Source organism: Eutrigla gurnardus (assembly GCF_963514095.1).
Source record: "Eutrigla gurnardus genome assembly, chromosome: 19".
NCBI classification, from domain to species: Eukaryota; Metazoa; Chordata; class Actinopteri; order Perciformes; family Triglidae; genus Eutrigla; species Eutrigla gurnardus.
Window position 1 is genome coordinate 796,635 of NC_139930.1, and position 20,694 is coordinate 817,328.

The following is a 20,694-nucleotide window of genomic DNA, read 5'->3' on the forward strand; positions in this document are numbered from 1 at the left end:
TGTGAGAAAGTGATGTCAACACTCATCCCTAATACTGTGACTGAATGAGCCCCGAAGTGAAAATGAGTGCATGTGCTGTGTGAAGTGCTGAGCTTAGCAGTGCTGCGAGCAGACAGTCAATGTGTCGTGCGGTGCTGAGTGCTGTAAGAGCGTAGACTGCAGGCGACAGGAAGCAGGATTGTGAAGGTCGTTACTGTTGTGTTCCTAGAAGGGGACGACATTCCGGAGAGAGCAGAGGACGGAATATCGTGTGTGTGTGTGTGTGTTTTCCATGTTGGAAAATATTATTGTAACCCACAGTCTCTTTCCTGTTGAAAAACGCTTTTCCAGATGTTTAACCCAAGTGTTAAATTCGGGTCTCATATACATCATGTTTACCGCTGTTCCAAGGCAACTCTCATAAAAAGGGCCATACCACAGCATGCATGGCTTCTACACCGACAGGTTTTAATCAACCACTATAGATGTTCTCTTACATTGTTGTGCAATAATAAGCGGCCAATCCCTGTATCACCATAACGCACACGGTAAATCACTGTATATAAGAACTAGATGTCGTCATGGTGACATCACCTATTGGTTTGTGGACTACGGTTTTGAAGCCTTGAGTTTGGCATTTTGGGCATCACCATATTTGATTTTTTGCAACCAGTGAAGGAAGTGACCATATTTGGACTGAGGAGGGGCAACGGCTGGATCTGACTAACATAAGTGGCAGAGCGGCACTCTTACTGGATCTGGATCCAGCTGTGTGGTAGCAACCTGTCAATCACAAGGTAGCCCCGCCCTAAAGCATCCCCTGCTTTCTGGTCTGTTTGACTCTAAATGGACCATGATTGACTAAATGAACATCATGCTGGATTGAGGAAGACTTGGAACTAAACATGAGATTGTTGTCAGTCGCTTCAAGCTGCGGCAAAGATGTGTTTCATAACATTCAGACCGACACCAAGCTGTGCACAGGATTTCTGATATTCTCATGTTCTTGGCAGCACGACACAATAAAGCTGCATTCCACAAGTCGGCTAAGCTTTCATCAGCCAGGTTTCCCAGCAAGTTCAAGTCTTCGATTCACCACCCTGATACAGATGTGCCTACAGGCCATACGGTAGACAATTGTCAAAGAACCCGTTAACAGTTTGAGTTATGTACTTAATCGAATCGTCATGTTCTACATAGTATTAAACAAACTATTTTAAACAACAGGTTTGAAGTCTAATGTTGAAGAGCTGAATCCATTAGACTTTTGAAAGTTGCACATATTTATGGATTTGGTTTGGTATGCAACATCCTTTCAGTTTGCCCTCTGACTCAAACAGCAGTTTGGGTCGACCACTTGCACTCACGGCATGGACTTTATTTTTGGCAGTTGTAGCATGCTAGTTGGTTTAGCCGGGTTAATCAACTCAATGGACCAACTGTAGCAAACTGTATGCTGACATTTAAACTGAAGTTGTGTGTATCCATGGCTACATTTCAAACATTTAAATGGCACAAACTCCTATTTACTCCCAGTTTAATTCCTACACGTATGGGCTGGTACAAATGGTCTAGGGAGGGGTGGGGGGCTGCTGCGCTATTTCTGAAATCAGGCTCCATGTGATCCAGTGGATGTAGAGATAAGAAGGAAGCCGGGACCTCTGCAGACAAAAAGCACACTAACCCACACAGAGGTTTTACGAGCCGTTGCCAAACCGCCTGTGTGTGCGTGTTACAACAGCTGTAAGGCCATCAGCCATGGCTGATGCTGAGACAAAAGGACTCCCTCTCCTGTCAAAGGCCACACCAGAAGCCCAGAGCGTCCTTTGCTTCCTGTTTCTTTGTACAATCTGTGCAGCAAACAAAGGCAAAGGGGAGCAGGGTGGAAACATGTGGAGCTGCTCTTAAAAAAAACGTAACACGTAACACTCCAACAACGCGGCCATTGTGCGAGTTCACAACTTCTCCCCTGTAAAGCGCAGTGAGCACACAGCTGTACCTGTTTGTCAGACAACATGGACTCAGAGCAGCTGGAACTCGTTTTAATGTAGAATTTCACAACCACAAACATTCATGAGGGTGACAAGGGAGTGAGGCTAAACCTAAATTTCACCAGTAATTACCTGATTGAATCAGTACTCTGGACACATCGGGACATGCTGTTCCACAGCAAGTCTCTGAGAACTAGAACAAAATACTCCAAATAATACACCTTGTATTTCTTAGAATTATACAAACAAGTCTAAACTTGCGTTAGCACCTCTGCACTTCATACTGTGATATTTCCCCGTTAATAGTCTACAATTCAAGAATACTGGTTTCATACTACGGTGTTGGATATACTAATACATCTCTCAGTGGTGACTAAATATCATGTTGGACAGGAGTTTCAGGAGCAGCCTGACAGTTATCACAGTAAACAGGCCAGTTATCGCCAACAACAACGTATCCAACGAGCCAATTTATCACGTAAACATGTTGATGAAGTTATTATTAATTAGTTAGTAGTTATTAGGGTTAAGTTAGATTGTTTGGATGTTGGATGCTGGCTGCAGACTGCCATGTAGTGCTGAAAGGATTACTCGAGTAACTCGATTACAAAAAAGGCAAAAACTCGCCTTGAAGCTTCGTTAAATTCCTATCTCGCACATTATGCGGCCTAATCAGCAGGGATCATTGTCCCACACGGATCATTTCTGAGGAAGCTAGGACTCCAGAGTGCGACCATTTAGGACACACATGCGACCAAAAATCAGTGAAGTGCGGCTAAATATGTTCCTTGGTCGCACCGGTGCTCCATTCAGCGGGTCTGTTTATGTGTGTAGCGTCATGTTTTTTTCCCCAAGCATACATAAATGAATCACCGCGGTCTGAGCCAATCAGAGGCCGTGTAGGGGTGGGCCTTCGTCTCTGATTGGCTCCGACCACGGTCTCTTCTTCGCTGAATGTTTGTGAGGAAAAGTAATCAGGCAGAGTGACTTGAGCGTAAAAAATGAAGACAACTGTTGATGTTGTTTTTCGTACAGAAGGTTGCTGTGCCCGTAACACCTGTCTCCCCTCCCGTAAGATACCGATCCTGTCTCACTGTCTCCCCTCCCGTAAGATACCGGACCTGTCTCACTGTCTCCCCTCCCGTAAGATACCGGACCTGTCTCATTGTCTCCCCTCCCGTAAGATACCGGTCCTGTCTCACTGTCTCCCCTCCTGTAAGATACCGGTCCTGTCTCACTGTCTCCCCTCCTGTAAGATACCGGTCCTGTCTCACTGTCTCTGCTCCTGTAAGATACCGGTCCTGTCTCATTGTCTCCCCTCCCATAAGATACCGGTCCTGTCTCACTGTCTCCCCTCGATTAGAAAAAGATTCGATAGCTGCAGCCCTACTGCTATGATATGTTATATTGAATTTTTTAGACGCAGTATATCATGAGTTTTTTCAAATGAACTTTCAAAAAATTTTTTTGTAGGCCATACCATCCAGTCCCGACAACCCTTTTACCACCATCCCGCAATCACTACTTGTGGCCACTGCAAATGTTCAACAGCTGCCATGCATGGCCAAAAAGACCCTGAAGTTTTCAGCGGCCATCTGGGAAATGCTGTGGCACTCTCTTTACTGTCCCGACAGTATGCTGAACGAATCATTGATTGCTGAGAAAATGTCCATGGGCAACAGTTAATTGGTACAACGGAGTTTCCATTCCACATTTCGATCTGTGCGCAGAGAGGGAAAAACTCTTCAATGTTAAACAGGATACAGTGGAAACACCAGGGTCACCATGACCTTCAAACCACCACAAACCCCACAAATCTCCAAAAGTGGTGCTGCCTCTATGAATGCAGGGCAACCACAGCAGCTAATTAAATCCTGCTGTCTATCAGTTGATAGTGCAGATCTGCTCACAGCAGTAATTGTGTGGTGATGAAACAGGCTCGACCCCTGATACCGAACGACATACTTGCCATAGAGGCACAATGTATTCTGACTAGGTAACACAATAGGAGCCCTCTTTCACAACCTTGAGAATATGAGACCAGATTTTCATCATACATTACTTGACGGCTGGATATGAGACCAGCTCATCAGCTGCTGCAGAGATTAAGGAACAAAGAAGGGAGATTGCCTCCAACTGACCGGACGCAGTGATTCTGGACACAACGCATCCTGCTTATGTTGAGGAACATCCTGGATAAACTGGTCAATCCAGAACCAAGCCCTTAACCACTTCTTTAACCGGACCTGACTATGGATGGGACGATATGCAAACTCCATCTCCCAATAATCCTGTCAAAATAATTTCAATTCACAATATTATCTTGATAACCATCAAAATGAATTTAAAACTCTTAAAATTACACTAAAACATACTGGAATCACTTCAAATTGTGTTAATACATTTTTTTATTATTATTATTACTATTGCATCACATAAGGAACACGTCAAAAAAGGATGAATACATTTTTAAAAATGTATTTTATTTTTAATCAGGTTCTATTTTCCACGTCTCTACGATGATCGTAAGCTACACAGAATGAGAGTTGGGCAAGTTAAATTATAACACTATCACAATGTGTTCACATGTAGTGTTGTAAAATGCAGTTTTTGGTAAAAACGTTTGATAGACGAGCAAGACATCAAGTCATCCGAGACGCTATTTATCATTACCCCGATGATGGAAATTCAACACCATCAACTCATTGGGTGTATTTTTTATTGCAACCCACGATAAAGTTCTACATCGTTCCACCCCTACGATGTGAAAACTATTATCCTGCCAAATTCCCAATATTATCCCGATAATTATACATTATGCTTTTACAATGGACACAATACATACTGGACACCTCATGTTTAGTTCAGGAGAATATATTTTCTTTGCGTCACAGAAAGAACACACATCTATTTTTCTGAAAAACAAACTGTCAACAACATTAAATAGGGTCTGACTACATTAATAAATAATAGCAACATTTTGTGAGTCTGTCCTTTCTAACATGATCATTCCTGAATTTTGTTTTAAATCACTATTTTTCATTTCTAGAACATGATAGTGAGCTAGACCACTTTTCAACTACTTGTGGTGGGAGCTGTTTGGGGGAGTGAGGTGTCATTCAGTATAACATTTGGAGCTTCAGACATCAAATTTCCTGCATTCTGGTTCTCAACTAAACTTGACTCAGTGTGTCGATTCTCGGGTTCATCACAAAGCTGAACCGACTTTACGAGGGACTTGAATCAGTGTCACCCACAGCATAGAAATGCAAGAACACTGTCTCCAACCACTAATAAATACAAACTTTATAATAATATATAATTGTACTATAGTACTCCATATATACATTTATTATAGGAACATATACTTTAAGGGAAATTTACGTGTAATACGTGTACTTACGTAAACTTTGTTGCTATTTTTGGTATATTTTTAAAATACATGCTAAAAAATATTTTGTAACAGTGCACAGGAAGCATTTATTTTTAAAGTATTAATTATTTGGAATAAGCCAGAATATATTAATGGTATATTGAATTAGAATTAGTTTATTTAAAAGGGGACAGTGCAATTGTTTGACTAGCAGACAGCAGCACCATGCAGAATCATTGGCTGTTGCTTCCTGTGTATTGATAGTCTGAATGCTCTTACCATTTCCAGTAGAAACAGAATGGCCCAGGGCAGTAAACGTCTTTTTAGATTCAGATATTTATGACGACACAACAGCACAACACCTCAACCTTATTATAGACCTATTTACCACATGTCAGTAAAATACTCTGCATATCATAAAAGGTAATACATCCTATTTTTTTCTCTCTGTATGTTTAACAGTGCAATACTGGCAAAAATGATCAACAAGCCCTATGGGAGGCCCCATGGGGGGCTCCCCTGACACGTCTGCTTGATGGTCCCCCCACCCTTCACTGTCTGCCTGATATGTCTGCATGATTGGATTAGTCACCAGTGAACACGGTCACTAGTTAAACTGCAACACCTGATGCTCTGAAACAGTCGTGATCCTGTCTGAATTCTGTAGAACTCGAGTCCATTGGAATATTTATTCTGATTAATTGTTGAAAGTTGCTAACTCGTCTGGACGGCTGAGACGAAACAACACCAACATGCACACATACTTTTGATGACGTCGGCTCTAAGCAGGTCTATAGTCATGTTGCTATTTGAGAGCCTACAAATCCGAATATCCGATGGGTTTTGCTTCATAAATAAACATTTTTGGCAGGGATGCATAGAGGTAGGATATTTTACAAGTGAGCTTTAATTCTGTATGAAATAGAATTTGGCAATGTGGATAGAACCTCTACGACAGGCCATTTATTTATCATGATATAGTACATTTATGGAAAATCTATTGAGAAACTGTTACTATTCTATCTATTGAGAAACTTACATGACGCAGTTAAAAATCTTCAACTGATATCAGGGATGCTCCGATCAATCAGCCGCCGATCATTATTGGATTGGATATCGGATGAATGAGGACGATCCAGCATTCCGATCCAGTAATTCAATTTTTATTAATATCATACACAGCAATACAGTAACAGCGTATCACTCCATGTTTGCAACACTGGTTACGTCATCACGCAGAGCACGCAGAGCACGCACAGCAGCTAGTGATGAGCAAACACTGAGCAACATGGAGCAAGCGCCGGTTAATTAAGCAATTGTGGGTTTCAGGCAGCTGCTATATATATTACATTTTAAAATATCTGTTTGCAGTGCACTTTACATGGTTACAAGTGTTATTTATCTCTTTTTTCTGCTAATGTACACTTTGTTATTTGTTAATAAATAATATTAAAGTACATTTATATCTGTGGCAATGTCACATGGCAAGGTATACGGTTAATTCAGTCAACAGTAGTATCGAATCGGTATCGGCCGATATGCTCAGCCCAGGTATCGGTATCAGATTGGAAAAAAACTGGATCGGTGCATCTCTAGTGGGCCCTCAAAGTGCATTTCAGAAAAGCCGATTGCATTTTTATATATATGTATATTAGGGGTGGGACGATACGGGTAACTCACGATTCGATACTGTGACGATATTTGGCCCACGATAACGATAATATCACGATACACGATATCTGCGATATTCGATATATTGCAAGAAATTTCATCAACGATATATCACGATATGAAAAAAATATGCATAAAAAATAAATTCCAAAACTTCGTACAATGTACAAATGAATAAACACTGTCCAGCTGGACACATTAAAGTGCATGAACATTAATAACATGTCTTATGTAAACCAGGACAGTGCTTTCTGATACTGAAAAGTCAGTAGCAACTTGTTTTATGTAAACTTGGGCCCGTTTTAGTTTAACAATAGCTAAACAAGATAAGAATAACATCAGAATTAAATGAAATATTGGGCACATTTCAGTATGCAACCAATTATGTGCAGAGTTATGTTCACCCATCCAGTACAGGGAAGTCGGGCCTCAAACCGCTTGGAGCTCACAGCAACACTGGGCAGCACACGGCTCCGCGGATCCACACATGTGGGCCCTCCGGCGGACGGTAAACACGCGCCGCCCGGAATCCTGCCCGTAAATAGGCAATCGAGCCCGGCCGAAAAGTGGGTCCTCATGCCCTCAATGCTGTGTGAAAAGCGCTTGAAGCTCACAACAGCACCGGCCAGCACACGGCCACGCTTATGCGGCGTTCACACCGGACGCGATAAACGCGAATACAATCGCGTGAGACGCGCGCCGCTTGATCATTTTGGATTATTCGCTTCATTCGCGCATGACGCTAATTTTTGAACCGGTGGTGCTCTAGCGGGGGAAACGAGGGCAGCGCCGGCGGGGAGCCGGCGGGTCACGTTGGCGGACCCTCTTCCTCCGCCTCGGGGTACCCGATGCCAGAGTCCGTGAGTCCGTGAGCCTCTAAACGCTCAGAATCCTGTCCGTAAATAGGCAATCAGACCGGGCAGCGGGCGGCCCCCGCGGATCCGCTCCGGAGAACCGTAAACTCTTAGACGCACCGACGGGAGTCTAAAAAAACCCGCAGACCCAAAATATCGATATTTGCCGTCAGTGTATCGATTAAGTTATTGCGACAGAGAGCACAACAATATATTGCAATATCGATTTTTTTTCCCACCCCTAATGTATATATATTTTTTTTTTACCCAAGACTGCGCCTGATGTAAATTATATGAGACGGTTTGGTTTTCCGTGCGTGACGTAAAATACCTGCAACTGTTTTTCCACTCTGTTTGATGAGGCTGGCAGAGTTCTCCGGTCTGGAATTTTTTCAGTTTCCGAAAAAAAAATGTAAACTCGCTGTTTGCAAGACATGCAACGCCGAAATTCCAAGAGGTGGTAATCAACAACAACAATTTAATATAACTATCCTCATCCGACATTTGAGAAGCCCGGGGAAAAAACAAATCCCAAAGACACCCGTCACTCAGCTCTGACACTATTGCTCTTGACAGGGCATGCAATGTTTACACAAATAAAAAGTTGATTGTGGTACATAAAGATCTTGATTGTAATAATTATTTATTTTAGTACAAATGGTTTTACCACTTTAAGTGGTGCACAAGGCTAGATTGTAAATACAGGACAGAATTATTATTATTATTCTCCCATCCATTCTGTGATCGGTGATCAGTATCGGCAGATTTATGATTCCTGTGATCGGTGATCGGATCAGCCCCCAAAAATGCTGATCGGAGCATCCCTAACTGATATAGTACAAAAAGATATAGACATTATCTTTCATCTGGGAAATGTTGAGGATAATACTAAGCCCATTATGTTTCTGTGTAATCAAAATACTGGTTGTACGCATGGACACGTTTTTCAGTGTCCTTCAGTTAAACAGCCATAGTACTGACATAGTATCAGCTTCAGATACCTTCATCTTGCCTCCCAAACATTGTATCTGAACGATTAGGAAAAGGATTTTCTTTGCTGGTTAAGTTGCAGCCAAAAAATCCTCACAAGATGTATACATCCAAAAACTCTACCTCAGATAACGTCCTTCCATGATCTATTAGATCCAAAGAAGATAAAACGCTGGTAGTTGCTCGTATGAGGCCGCCGTTATACACATCCACATGTTTATGATGCACAGCAACTTCACTTGCGGTTGAAGAGTCGTGTAAATATGCAAGACTAGCAAAAGTTCACCTTCCATTGTTGTTTGTAAGCACTCCAGCTAATTGGATTTCCGTCCAGACCTGAGACATGCAGACCTGAGACATGCAGACTTGTGTTCTCAGGAAAAGAAAAATACAGCAAACAGTCTCAGATACACCATTCACTAAGTAATAAAGAACACAGAACACAAAAACTGATCAATTTCAACTTCAACAATGTAGATCAGTAACTGTGTTATGGCATGGCTGCTTACTATGCAACAATGATTTCTGGTTCGCGTGATTGATTTAGACCTGCTTTTAAAAAGGCAGAATAGAGGTGCAATCTCACCGGCAGTATTTGTAAATACCGGGGAATATATAATTTGGGCAGTCAACGCTTATCCTCCCATCATTTTGAGGGGAACTCCCACTTTCCCCATGACCCTCCCACGAGAACAGATTGAAAATGCAACTTGCCTCTTCCCACTCATGTGGCAGGCAAACTGTGCTTTTACCCAAATGGCCATTTCTTTATACCGTTTTTACATGCTAGTTGCGAACGGATTGCGCATCAAGTGGGCGCAAATGCGTTAGTAAATCTGGTCCAAAGTGTCATATGCAACATATACATTTTCAGCCCGACGTATCATGGACACTCAGTAATGTATACAATCTACAGTATTATTATTATTATTATTATTATTCAGACCTGAATAGACATGGGGCAAAATGATTGCAATTCACAATAGGGTCATTCTGTGTCATTTCATCAAATGCCTCCCACCTGACCATCTCAGAATGTCCTAAGTACAAAGACACACTTGTTAATAGGACAAATCCAAAATATTAGGTCTCTACTGTCAATAGTTTTCTCATGAAACATCATTGAATGAAGGGTAGTTTAGACGGTTTTTGGCATCATACTCTGAAAAGCCATTTTTAAACAGCAATATCTGGAAAACTATCTCACCTGTGGCCTTCAAATTTTCTACAGTGTATATCTGTTACTAACAGCTCTGGTGTTAGCTTAAACATTCTACAAAATCTGGTTTCTCTTAGATGATTAGTTTCACAGATATTAAGGCTCAAAAATGGAAGTAAACACATCTTTGCCCAACTTCAGAGTCATATTTCAAAAAACTGACAACAACTATCAGGTCCAAACTTACTTTTTTGGAGAGATCTAATTCTTGTTAAAATCATATTAAAAAATTGGGAGGGTGTTTTGCCTCAATTTGTTGCAGTGATTTTTTTAAATCCTGATATTGCTGGGGTTTTTGTGGCCGGTTTTGGTACTGCATGTCCTAACAGCCTACTCGTTAACATCACAGCAGGGCAATTCAATTGTGTTTTTTACCATTTACCAAAGACTTACATGTGACTAAATGTTACTGATAAATTTAGCCTTACGAAAACATAAAAATTTACCACAGTTGTAGTTACAGAAGCAATAAGTCCTTGAATGTGAGTTAAACATGGTGAAAGCAGCTTTTAATGTCTTAAACCATGAACAAACATAGCATAATATTGAAGACTGTACATTTTGTCATACTTTAAGTATAAAAATTACACTTAATAATCTTAATTTGAGCATAAAGATTTTACATTACAGTAGAAAAGTCTCCAAAGTTTGATATTGAATTACAGTTTGTTTCTATGAATGTGACAAAGGAATTGGATCTAAAAGATGAAAAATGTGTGATCCCTCATAGTGAGCATAGAGACAAACTGTTATTCAATATCACTATTTGGAGACTTGTGTACTGTAAAATCTTTAGGATCAAATTAATATTATTATTTGATTTGGTTGTGTAATTTATATACTTAAAGTATGACAAAATGTACAGTCTTCAATATTATGCTGTTTGTTCATGGTTTAAGACATTAAAAGCTGCTTTCAGCATGTTTAACTCACATTCAAGGACTTATTGCCTCTGTAACCACAACTGTGCTACATTTTAATGTTTTCGTAAGGCTAAATTTATCAGTAGCATTTAGTCACATGTAAGTCTTTGGTAAATGGTAAAAAAACACAATTGGATTGCCCTGCAGTGATGTTTACTAGTAGGATATTAGGACATGCAGTACCAAAACCGGCCACAAAACCCCACCAATATCAGGATTTTTTTTAAAAATCACTGCGACAAATTGAGGCAAAACACCCTCCCGATTTTTTAATATGATTTTAACAAGAATTTGATCTTTCAAAAAAAGTAAGTTTGGACCTGATACTTGTCAGTTTTTTGGAATATGACTCTGAAGTTGGGCAAAGATGCGTTTACTTTAAGCCTTAATATCTGTGAAACTGATCATCTGAGAGAGACCATATTTTGTAGAATGTTTAAGCTAACACCAGAGATAGAGGCAGAAGTGATAGAAGTCTGTTCTCTGCAAAAATGGGAGCTCAGCCACTCTTCAAATGTACTACTTCATTTTGACAAGCCTCATTTTAAGTACCTACCGTACTAGTTTATCATTGAGCTACACCCCCGATATTCCATGTCTGGAGGCTATTAGTAACAGACATACACTGTAGAAAATTTGAAGGCCACAGGTGAGATAGTTTTCCAGATATTGCTGTTTAAAAATGGCTTTTCAGAGTATGATGCCAAAAACCGTCTAAACTACCCTTCATTCAATGATGTTTCATGAGAAAACTATTGACAGTAGAGACCTAATATTTTGGATTTGTCCTATTAACAAGTGTGTCTTTGTACTTGAATTTTTCAGGACATTCTGAGATGGTCAGGTGGGAAGATTTTCAGAAATTTGATGAAATGACACGGAATGACCCAATAGTATCCCAATAACTATCAAAATGTGCTTAAACCTCATATAGCTTAAAACAAATGAGAATTTATTGCATCAGATGAGACACAACTTTAAAGGTCCCATAATCTGAAAAACAGGTTTTCTCTGGTCTCTACACCTATTTACTGGTCCTCCCTGAGCCTGTCAACTGCAGTGAGATAGCCGTGTTTCGCTCACAGCTAGACAAGCAGATTACGCTGTTGTTGGTTGTACAAATCAACATAAGTGCTTCTATTCTGTCCCAGCTACAGAAGAACAGAAGAGATGGTGGTTGCGTTTCATTTTTAATGAAAATGTGCAGGCTACGGTTGGTGTTAGCTTGTATGTGTGTGCTTACCACTTCACATCGGACTGCTTCAGTAACGAGGGTCAGTACAAAGCTCGCTTTGCTTCGACACTGACCCTCGTAAAAGGATCTGTCCCAACCATACGGGACCCAGCACCTTCACATGAGACACATAGGCGAGCCATAGCGATACATCCACCATAAACATTGGCGCATGCTACAGCTAGCATAAGCAGCATCCTCTCCGTCTCTCTCCAAGTAGGCGATGACAGACGGAGCTCATTAGCACAGAAACAGCCTGTTCTCAGCAGAGCTCATTTGAAGACTTTTAGACAGCTGAAATTCAGGCCCACGGATGGGTTTGGGGCAATGCATATCAAATCCAGTTTTGTTGGACCTCTGACAGCTGTGTGGAATTGATGAAAATCAGTATAATAGGGGACCTTTAATATTCTTAAGAGACGTACTGCTTTTTCTTTCTCCAAGTCATATCTCACTGAGGAATGTTAACATGGTATTCCACATGGTGGCCTTCCCTTGAACAACCTGATATTTCAGCGGGCCAATGTGATACACCAAAAACAAAGTCAGTAGGATCATCTGTACTTGCTTTACTACGACATATACCACTTAAGATTTACCACCAATAATCAGTTCCCTGGACAGGAGGATAGCTACCGCCTTCCTAAAATCACCTCCTGACAAAACACTTGAATCTAGACAGAAAACAGCACCTGTGATGTGTTGATAAAAGCAACCGTCTTGTTCATTTTATTACTTCCTTTGTTATGTTAAATCCAACAGCTGGCACAAAGAAAGGTCAAATACCAGTTAGAGGCATTTGTCAGCTTTGCAAGAAGCAATTAGCAATTTGATATGCAGCTTTTTAAAAGACACAACAGAACTAATGGAGCTCCATTCCAGTTTCATGACCACTTTGAAGACTTATTGGAAGAGACTTTATTCATGCATTGCAATAACTAGTGGCGGCATGAAGATGAGCCAAAAAGGAAGTTACTCAACACCAAGCAGTACAGGACATTTGCAATATCATACCCGATCTGCACCTAAACTACAGTGACAGATGAACATTTTCAATGTTGCACAACTAATGTCCTCACCGGTGATCGCTGTTACACAAAGCATAAGACGAAAGCTTCAAATGTCTCACAACTCAAAGATATGCAGTTTCCCGTCAGAGGAGAAAACAAAGCAGAAAATATTGACATTTAAAACCTTGGAGATTTTTATGCACTTTTATTTATTTTTCTCCTTAAAAGATGACTAAAAAATTATTAATCTACTATTTCGATTCATATTTGCAGCTCTAGATACTGCACCAAAAAAGATTTGAAATAACTCAGAAATAAAAAGTTGTTTCCACAGTATGTTTTAAATAGGCTCACAAAACCTGACAGTCTCAAATCATCCCGTGACTAGTTACATTTTATTAATAACCACATTTAAGGGATTATTATTAAATTGATGGTGTCTATCTTACAACGGCATAACATTGTCCAACTTAAATATGAGCCTGAAACATCCAACATTAATTGGTTCTACCTTAAAACAAACAAAGCTTGGTGTTCTGTCTTGGTTACCGACTTATAAACACAGTCAGCTCCACCCACAATGCCCCTCTGTATCATGCTCAGATTCAAGCCGTTATCCAGATTGATGATAATTATATGCTTGAGCTGTATCAAAGATCTGCATTTGTAATTAAAAAAGGGCACTTGAGGATATAACGTTAAAAAAGGGTGCCACTGCTCACATACTGCATGAATGTCTTCTATTCATAGTCAAGATGTTTACTATAGAAGCTTTGGAATAGCACTCTATTCCCGAGTGAGTTGCTAGTGCAAATTCATCAGGGCTATGATGTATGAGCCAGGCTGTTGCTGCCAACACACTCACTTTGACGTTTATCAACATGTAACCTTGACAATAACCGGCAGCTCAGGGTCAGATAAACACACTCCAGCTCATTGTAGTCCAGCAGAAATGTTAGAAATAATGATTGAAGCTCATCAATGCCAAACTGTTCAATTCACTCAACCAACAAATGAGAGCTTCTGTAAAATGTAATGATGGTGCAGTGTTCTTTGAACTTTGTGGCAACCAGTGATAGGAAAATAGTGTTTTTTTTATAACATGTGTATCCTTAATTAATATAGAGCCTATGTTTTACAAGCATCTTATCTAAGATGTAATTATTGATTTAAATGTTTTTCACACAAAAAAGGATGTTAATGTGCCATATTAAGAGTGATAAGCATATTTTAATGATTATCGAGATGATATTGTGAATCGCCATTATTTTGGCCATGACAATCAGGACATGTGACAATCATATCGTCCCATGTCTAGTGGCAAAAGTTCCTGATCCACACTTCCTGTTCCAACATGACAGAAAAACTGTGAACCAGGCCTCACTTGTGAATTGGAAGATTTTATTGCAATAACAGAGTATTTCTCAGTCTGATCATTCCCACAAGCTTAAAACTTCTGTTTCATTAACACGTCTATTGTTCTTTTTTTTTTTTTTAAAGGACAGGGTACCATAAGCAGTACACCTGAAATGTATTTAGTGTACTTTTATGTGCTAAACAATTTCAAGTATACTTAGTACTCTTAAGTGCATGCTTGATCAATTAAATTAAAGGGTGCTTTGTTTGTGTTACAAGTACATTTAAAATGCATTGAGTTGTCTTGCTAATATATATAAATATAAGCAATACACCATTCATATATTTGTGTTGTAGTAATATAACGCTCAATTATACGTCTACATATTTATAGAAAGTGTACTTATATATGCAAGTGATGTAAGTATACATTTAATATATTTCCAGATAGTACATTTCTTTGTAAATTTGAAATATACTATTACAAATATAAATATATTTGAAATACACCAAAGTATATTTATTTTTCACCTGTTACCAAGCTTCCGTCATTTTAATAAGACAAATTTTCTGACTGATGACTTAAATGTGTGGACGGCAGCTTGCTGTGAGCCAGAAGGCGCAGTGAACGAAGGGCATATGATGTTTGTCTGCACATGTGCGCGGGCTGCCAGTATGTGCGCAAACACATGGCCTGGAATGAAATGATCTGTTGTCTTTAAAGATGAAGATTGACGGCATATGAGCACTTGATATGCGTGTTGTGGTGTGGATTCCTTGTTATGACGTCATTATTAACCGTCATAACTGCATTCCCATGTGAGCGGCAAATCCACCGCGGCGTTATGCGCGTCTCGGGGTTTTCACGGCGGTTTGCGTGGTCTTACCTTGTCTAGCTCATCGTGCAGCTCCGACAGGGTGGGTCTGATGAGCTTCTCCCCCAGCGGTGCTGCCGTCTGCCGGTAAAAATCGATGTTGGGCACGGCGTCGATTGTGTTGTGACCAAAAGTCCTCATGTAATAGGTGTTGTTGTGGGTGTCATAGTGATAATGATGCTGGCCCCCTGTGGATGAATGCAAGCTGGTCTCGCTCATCACCGTGTCCCCGTTCTGCAGTCCCTCGTTCGGTGCCTCCGGAGAGGCCGCGCTCCCTTCTCCGCTGGGATCCGCGAAGTTCACCACACGAAATCGGCCTTTGGCTTCCTCTCCGCCGACACCTGAACCAGCACCCGGACCCTCCGGAGGTCCGACGGGAATGGCCTTATCGCCGGATGGGACAGTGGTGGAGGCGTCGGAGCTCGGTGACGTATCTTCGGTGGCGCCGGCAGCCTCAGCCACAAGGTCCACCTGGAAGCGGCTCTGGCTGGGCGTCGGACCGGATGGCTTCGGCCCCGCGTCCGCGGAGAGGAAATCATTTTCTGCCGCGGCGCTCTCCGCCGGGCCGGAGGGTGTGGAGGATGGCGCTGACATGGCACAAAAGACACAAATGAACAGTGTTGGGAAAACACGTTACGGCCAACAAACTAGCTTGAGGAAGCGTGGAAGCCCGGGACTCGCGACGAACACAACTCTCTTCCAAGTGACGGGGAAGAACACGCTGCTCCGCCCGGCCGGAGACGGGAGACGGTAGACGAGGAGCGCTGGAAGTGGAGAATAGCTCGTTAGCTGCCTCGGAGCATGAGGCTACGGGCTGGAAACTTTCTGCTACTCTCCTCCTTCTTCCTCCGCGCCAGTAAATCCAAAATACTCCAGAGTAGGCGACTTTCACTTGGTCGGCCACTTGTCTAAATCCGGTCTTCCGTTGTTCGACGCGGGATGCTGTCGTCGACCTTGCTGCGGCTCCTCCTAGACTCCGGGATCTGCCCTCGCTTCTATTATACACACTGCAGTCGGCATCATTAAAGGGGGGGGGGGGGCCTCCGACTGAACCGAACCTCGCGATATGTCATCGATCACGCCTCTTTTTTACTTTTTGAGGGTGAGGGAAATGTCGCGAGAAGACATCGTATTACCCAAACGGTAGACGTGACGTTTTTTGGCTGCTGTGGAGGGAAGAGGAGGGGTGTGTGTGTGTGTGTGTGTGTGTGTGTGTGTGTGTGTGTGTGTGTGTGTGTGTGTGTGTGTGTGTGTGTGTGCGCGCACGCACGCGCGGGTGCTTGTGCGTGCGTGTGTTGTGCGCGCGCACTGCTGTCTGTCTGGAAGCTTCCTGAAATGCTTCACTTGGATGTGGCTGCGACCAGTTTAGCGATTTTAAACAGTTAAGTATCAGCGTTTTTTTTCTGTGACTGAATTTAGTTTCTGGATGTTTTCTTAAGGATTTTCAATTAGACAAACAACATGGCTCAAGATGATTCCAGTGCCATCATAGAATGTATGTCAGAAGTGGACCAGGTCATGGTGATGTCACACATTGGTTTAATGGTATCATGGTAGAGAAGTAAAATACATTTAAAAATGTAATAAAAAAAAAACCATACCATACAAAAGATCTTATCGGTGACAAGTTTAAGCATCTGCTCCGCTTTCCAGAACCGGAGGTTTAACTAGATACTGACGTAATGACATTACTCAAAACTAAGTCTTAATGTGATGTCACTTTATATCGTAGAGCAAAGAGCAGGCAGGAAATGACCAGACACCAGATGCAAGCAGGTCACTTTAAGGAGCCTCTGAGACCAGGATTCCTTGACCTATTGATCAAACTGACCTATAATTACCTTCGGAGACAGAATATCTCCGTTTAAATCAGGGTTGTCTGCTTTGGTGGTAAATTTAATTAGACCAGGGATAGTTTAGTGACCTAATATGCACTGAACAACTTGATACTGTAACAAAAGAGTTTAATAGTCCAACCCAATCTCACAGTTTGTGAAATAGTCGCAAAATGCAATTGTTAGGAACCAAGCAGTCACATCTTTTTTTAAAGAATGGGTTTTATTTGACCCAAACTGTTCAAACGCATAAATTAATGAAAATAAACAAATTATTAAAAGAGGTCAACCAATCAAAATCTCTACTTAAACTACGACTGACGAGACAACGCCCCTTTTACACTGCCTTTTGGTTGCAGGATTAGCACTCCTTTTTTCCATAAAAGGTACTGAGACGGAAAGGGGTGTCAGAATCCTTCTGCCTCTGAGACAGCAACGGAGGTCGTCACAGACCCAGGACAAAAAAAAAAGAATAAATCAAATTCTATAGCAAACAAACTGCTTGTGCTTTGTGTGACTAAAGTGACTGCAAACAAAGACTGAAAATGATATGGAACTTAATGCAAGTGAATGAATATTACCAAATAAATGCTGTGGGTACAGCCGTCACAGCAATCTATTGGTTTCGTTAAGAGCGTAACGACTTTTATTTTATTTTATCTGCATTATTTTCATGCTGAAAATTTAAAGTCAATTTAGCACACATGACTATTTTTTTTAAGATTTTTTTCAGTCATAGACACGTTTTATCAGCAGTGGATAGATAGGAAAGACAGGAGGGAGAGGGAGGTGTGACATGCAGCAAAGGACCTCCAGCCTGGATTCGAACCGGGGTCGGCTGCGTATGCGCGTACATGGCATGCACTCTAACCACTCTGCCACCTGCGCGCCACGCACATGACTATTTAACATCCAGAACAAGTGACATAGTATTAAACATTGAGGAAGTCTCGTCACATGGGTGGAGGGGAAGTGACAGGATAACTGTCAAAGACATATTTTGTCAACAGTCATCTTGACATTAAAGACAATGTAGAGTAGAGAGTTTACGCTGGTGCTCATTCACATTGAATATTTGTTGTGTCAACACATTACGGTAGGCCTATTGATGATGTCATATGACAGAGGGACTGTACACTTTAAGTATTTACAAATCAGAATGAATGAAATGTGGTTGGTTACACAAACACACTTTTATTAAAGCACGGTGTTTCTGTGATAGGAAACTGATCATTGAAAGCATTGAAACTATTCCTTGTCATATATCCAGTATTAAATCAATAATCAATTAAAAGAGATCCCAGAAGGAGAAACATATCAAACGAGAATAACAGACCTGCTGGTCTCCTTTTTAAAAATGAAATATTACACATTGTATATTACAATATTCAACCAACATCTGACAAGGAAAATATAAAACATGTATAATAAAAATGTGTAAACAAACATGAATCTACAACGAAGCCGTTTTTATAACCGTTAGTTTCAAAAAGAGTTAATACTGCATCTACTTGTACAATATGGCCATTTAAAAATGAATCATTAGCAATTTATTTTTCCCTGTAATCAAAGACAATCAAATTCTGACATTATTTTTGAGTGTGTATTTTTTTGCAGTGTGCTTTGTCTTGGCCTTAGACACTGATCTGCACTGGTGCAGTGTTTGAACCCAAAATCAGGAAGTGGAGGAGAAGGTAAGCTCACAATGAAATGTATCTTACAGACGTTCAAGTAGGCCGTCGGTCCAGCTGGCAGGTTAACAAGCCAGCAGGTGAAAGGCAAACATATCGCCGATAACAAAAACTCTCCACCGCCCCAATGCAATGGAAGAATGAAAGTCGAAGCCACAACAAACAGTGAAAAGACAAATACACAAGAAACTAATCAGACTGGAAAAAAATGCGAGGACAGGCAGAAAGGCGGCTGGTGGATGAAAGAATGGGAACAAGCCAGGCTCACCATACTAACACAACACGGATGCCTTTAATCATAGGCTGACTTCTTCTGCGGTTGATGTCACTGTTAAGATTTGTTTTTAAAAACAATAATAAATTACTAAGAGGAAACTTAAGCTCCAGGAAGACTCCAGTAATGTCATAGTTCAGGTAAGAACTAGTCGGCTCTCTTCATGATGACCGAGGTTTGTGACCTGACTTCCTGCTTCAAAAGGTCAAACATATATTTGAATACATTCTGTGACTCGGATATTGAAACCCTAGAACATTTTTTTTCTTGCAGACACTTTTCAATATTGGATTACTTACAATGATCAAAGTAGTTAAATTAAAGTTGGATCTCAAACTGGAGGCAGAATAATTACTGAATTATTTTAGCAAATATTTCAGACACAAGTGTCGTATCTTAAAAACTATGCCTTTATTTGCTGCATACTTAAATGAATGATAATATAACAAAGTTTATAAAAAGTGAATAAATAAATAAATCTTCCAGGAATATCTATGTTCTTCAATTCCTGATTAACCCCTTGGCCTTGTCATTTTGTTTTCTTGTTATTATTCACTCAGTTATTATTGTAAATTGTTCTCTTGAATATGACACGTAACTGACATATTTTTGTGTGCAATAAAGGAAAGAAAAATAAAGCACAAGTGACAGACAGAAACATGGAGGAACAGAACAAACTCAGGACACATGAGGGAAAGCTTGAGAATAAAACAGGAAACCATAGCAACACAAACCGAGGACAACGACTGACTTTCAGAATTTGTGTCCGGTCTTGTGGGTTTTGTTTGGATTTCAGAGACTGCAGTGCCCCCCCCCCCCCCCCCCCCCCCCCACACACACACACACACACACACACACACACGTCACAGCAGCAGCAAACAATGTTATTTAGTATATAAATAACTCTGGTTTGTTTGTATGCTGACAAACACGCACGGACGCACGCACACACACACGCACACAAACTGGTTAAGCAGCTATAGTTTCTGACAACGGAAGTAGACGTTCAGACAGGCACCCATTAATACTGGTATTATTACATGAACAAGCCACAGACTCATTAGTGTCGAAACATGAAACTGACAAAGTCATTTTCAGTAAATTTCATGTACACTCTTTTGGTTAAGTAGTCAACTAATACTAATTACAACTACTACTACTAATAACAATATTAATAAAATATAATACCTCATTATTATTGTGATTGCTATTGTTTGTATTATGCTGTTATTTTATTTTCCCCCTCTTTTCTCTATTACTATTATTATTGTTATAATAACACCAATTATTTTTATATATATTTATATATAAATAATATTATTATTGCTGTTGTTTAAATTATTTTAATATTTGAATTTATATTAATTACAATAATAAAATAAAGGGCAGATTTAGCTGCAGATACAGTTGAGGTGAAGT

The 20,694-nt window shown here is 40.6% G+C and overlaps 1 protein-coding gene across 2 annotated transcripts in view; it reads right to left on the reverse strand.

Annotated features, from left to right (window-relative positions):
* slc12a2 (solute carrier family 12 member 2) overlaps positions 1 to 16,457 on the reverse strand; it is a 74,713-nt gene extending 58,256 nt beyond the window's left edge. Inside the window, exon 1 of one of the 2 annotated variants that reach the window (XM_084034429.1) lies at positions 15,488 to 16,457. In XM_084034429.1, the coding sequence (XP_083890555.1) occupies positions 15,488 to 16,069 (582 nt within the window). In that variant the 5' untranslated portion in view covers positions 16,070 to 16,457. The remainder of the gene's footprint in view (positions 1 to 15,487) is intronic. The other variant, XM_084034428.1, reaches the window with a different exon arrangement.
* Between the last annotated feature and the right edge of the window lie 4,237 nt (positions 16,458 to 20,694).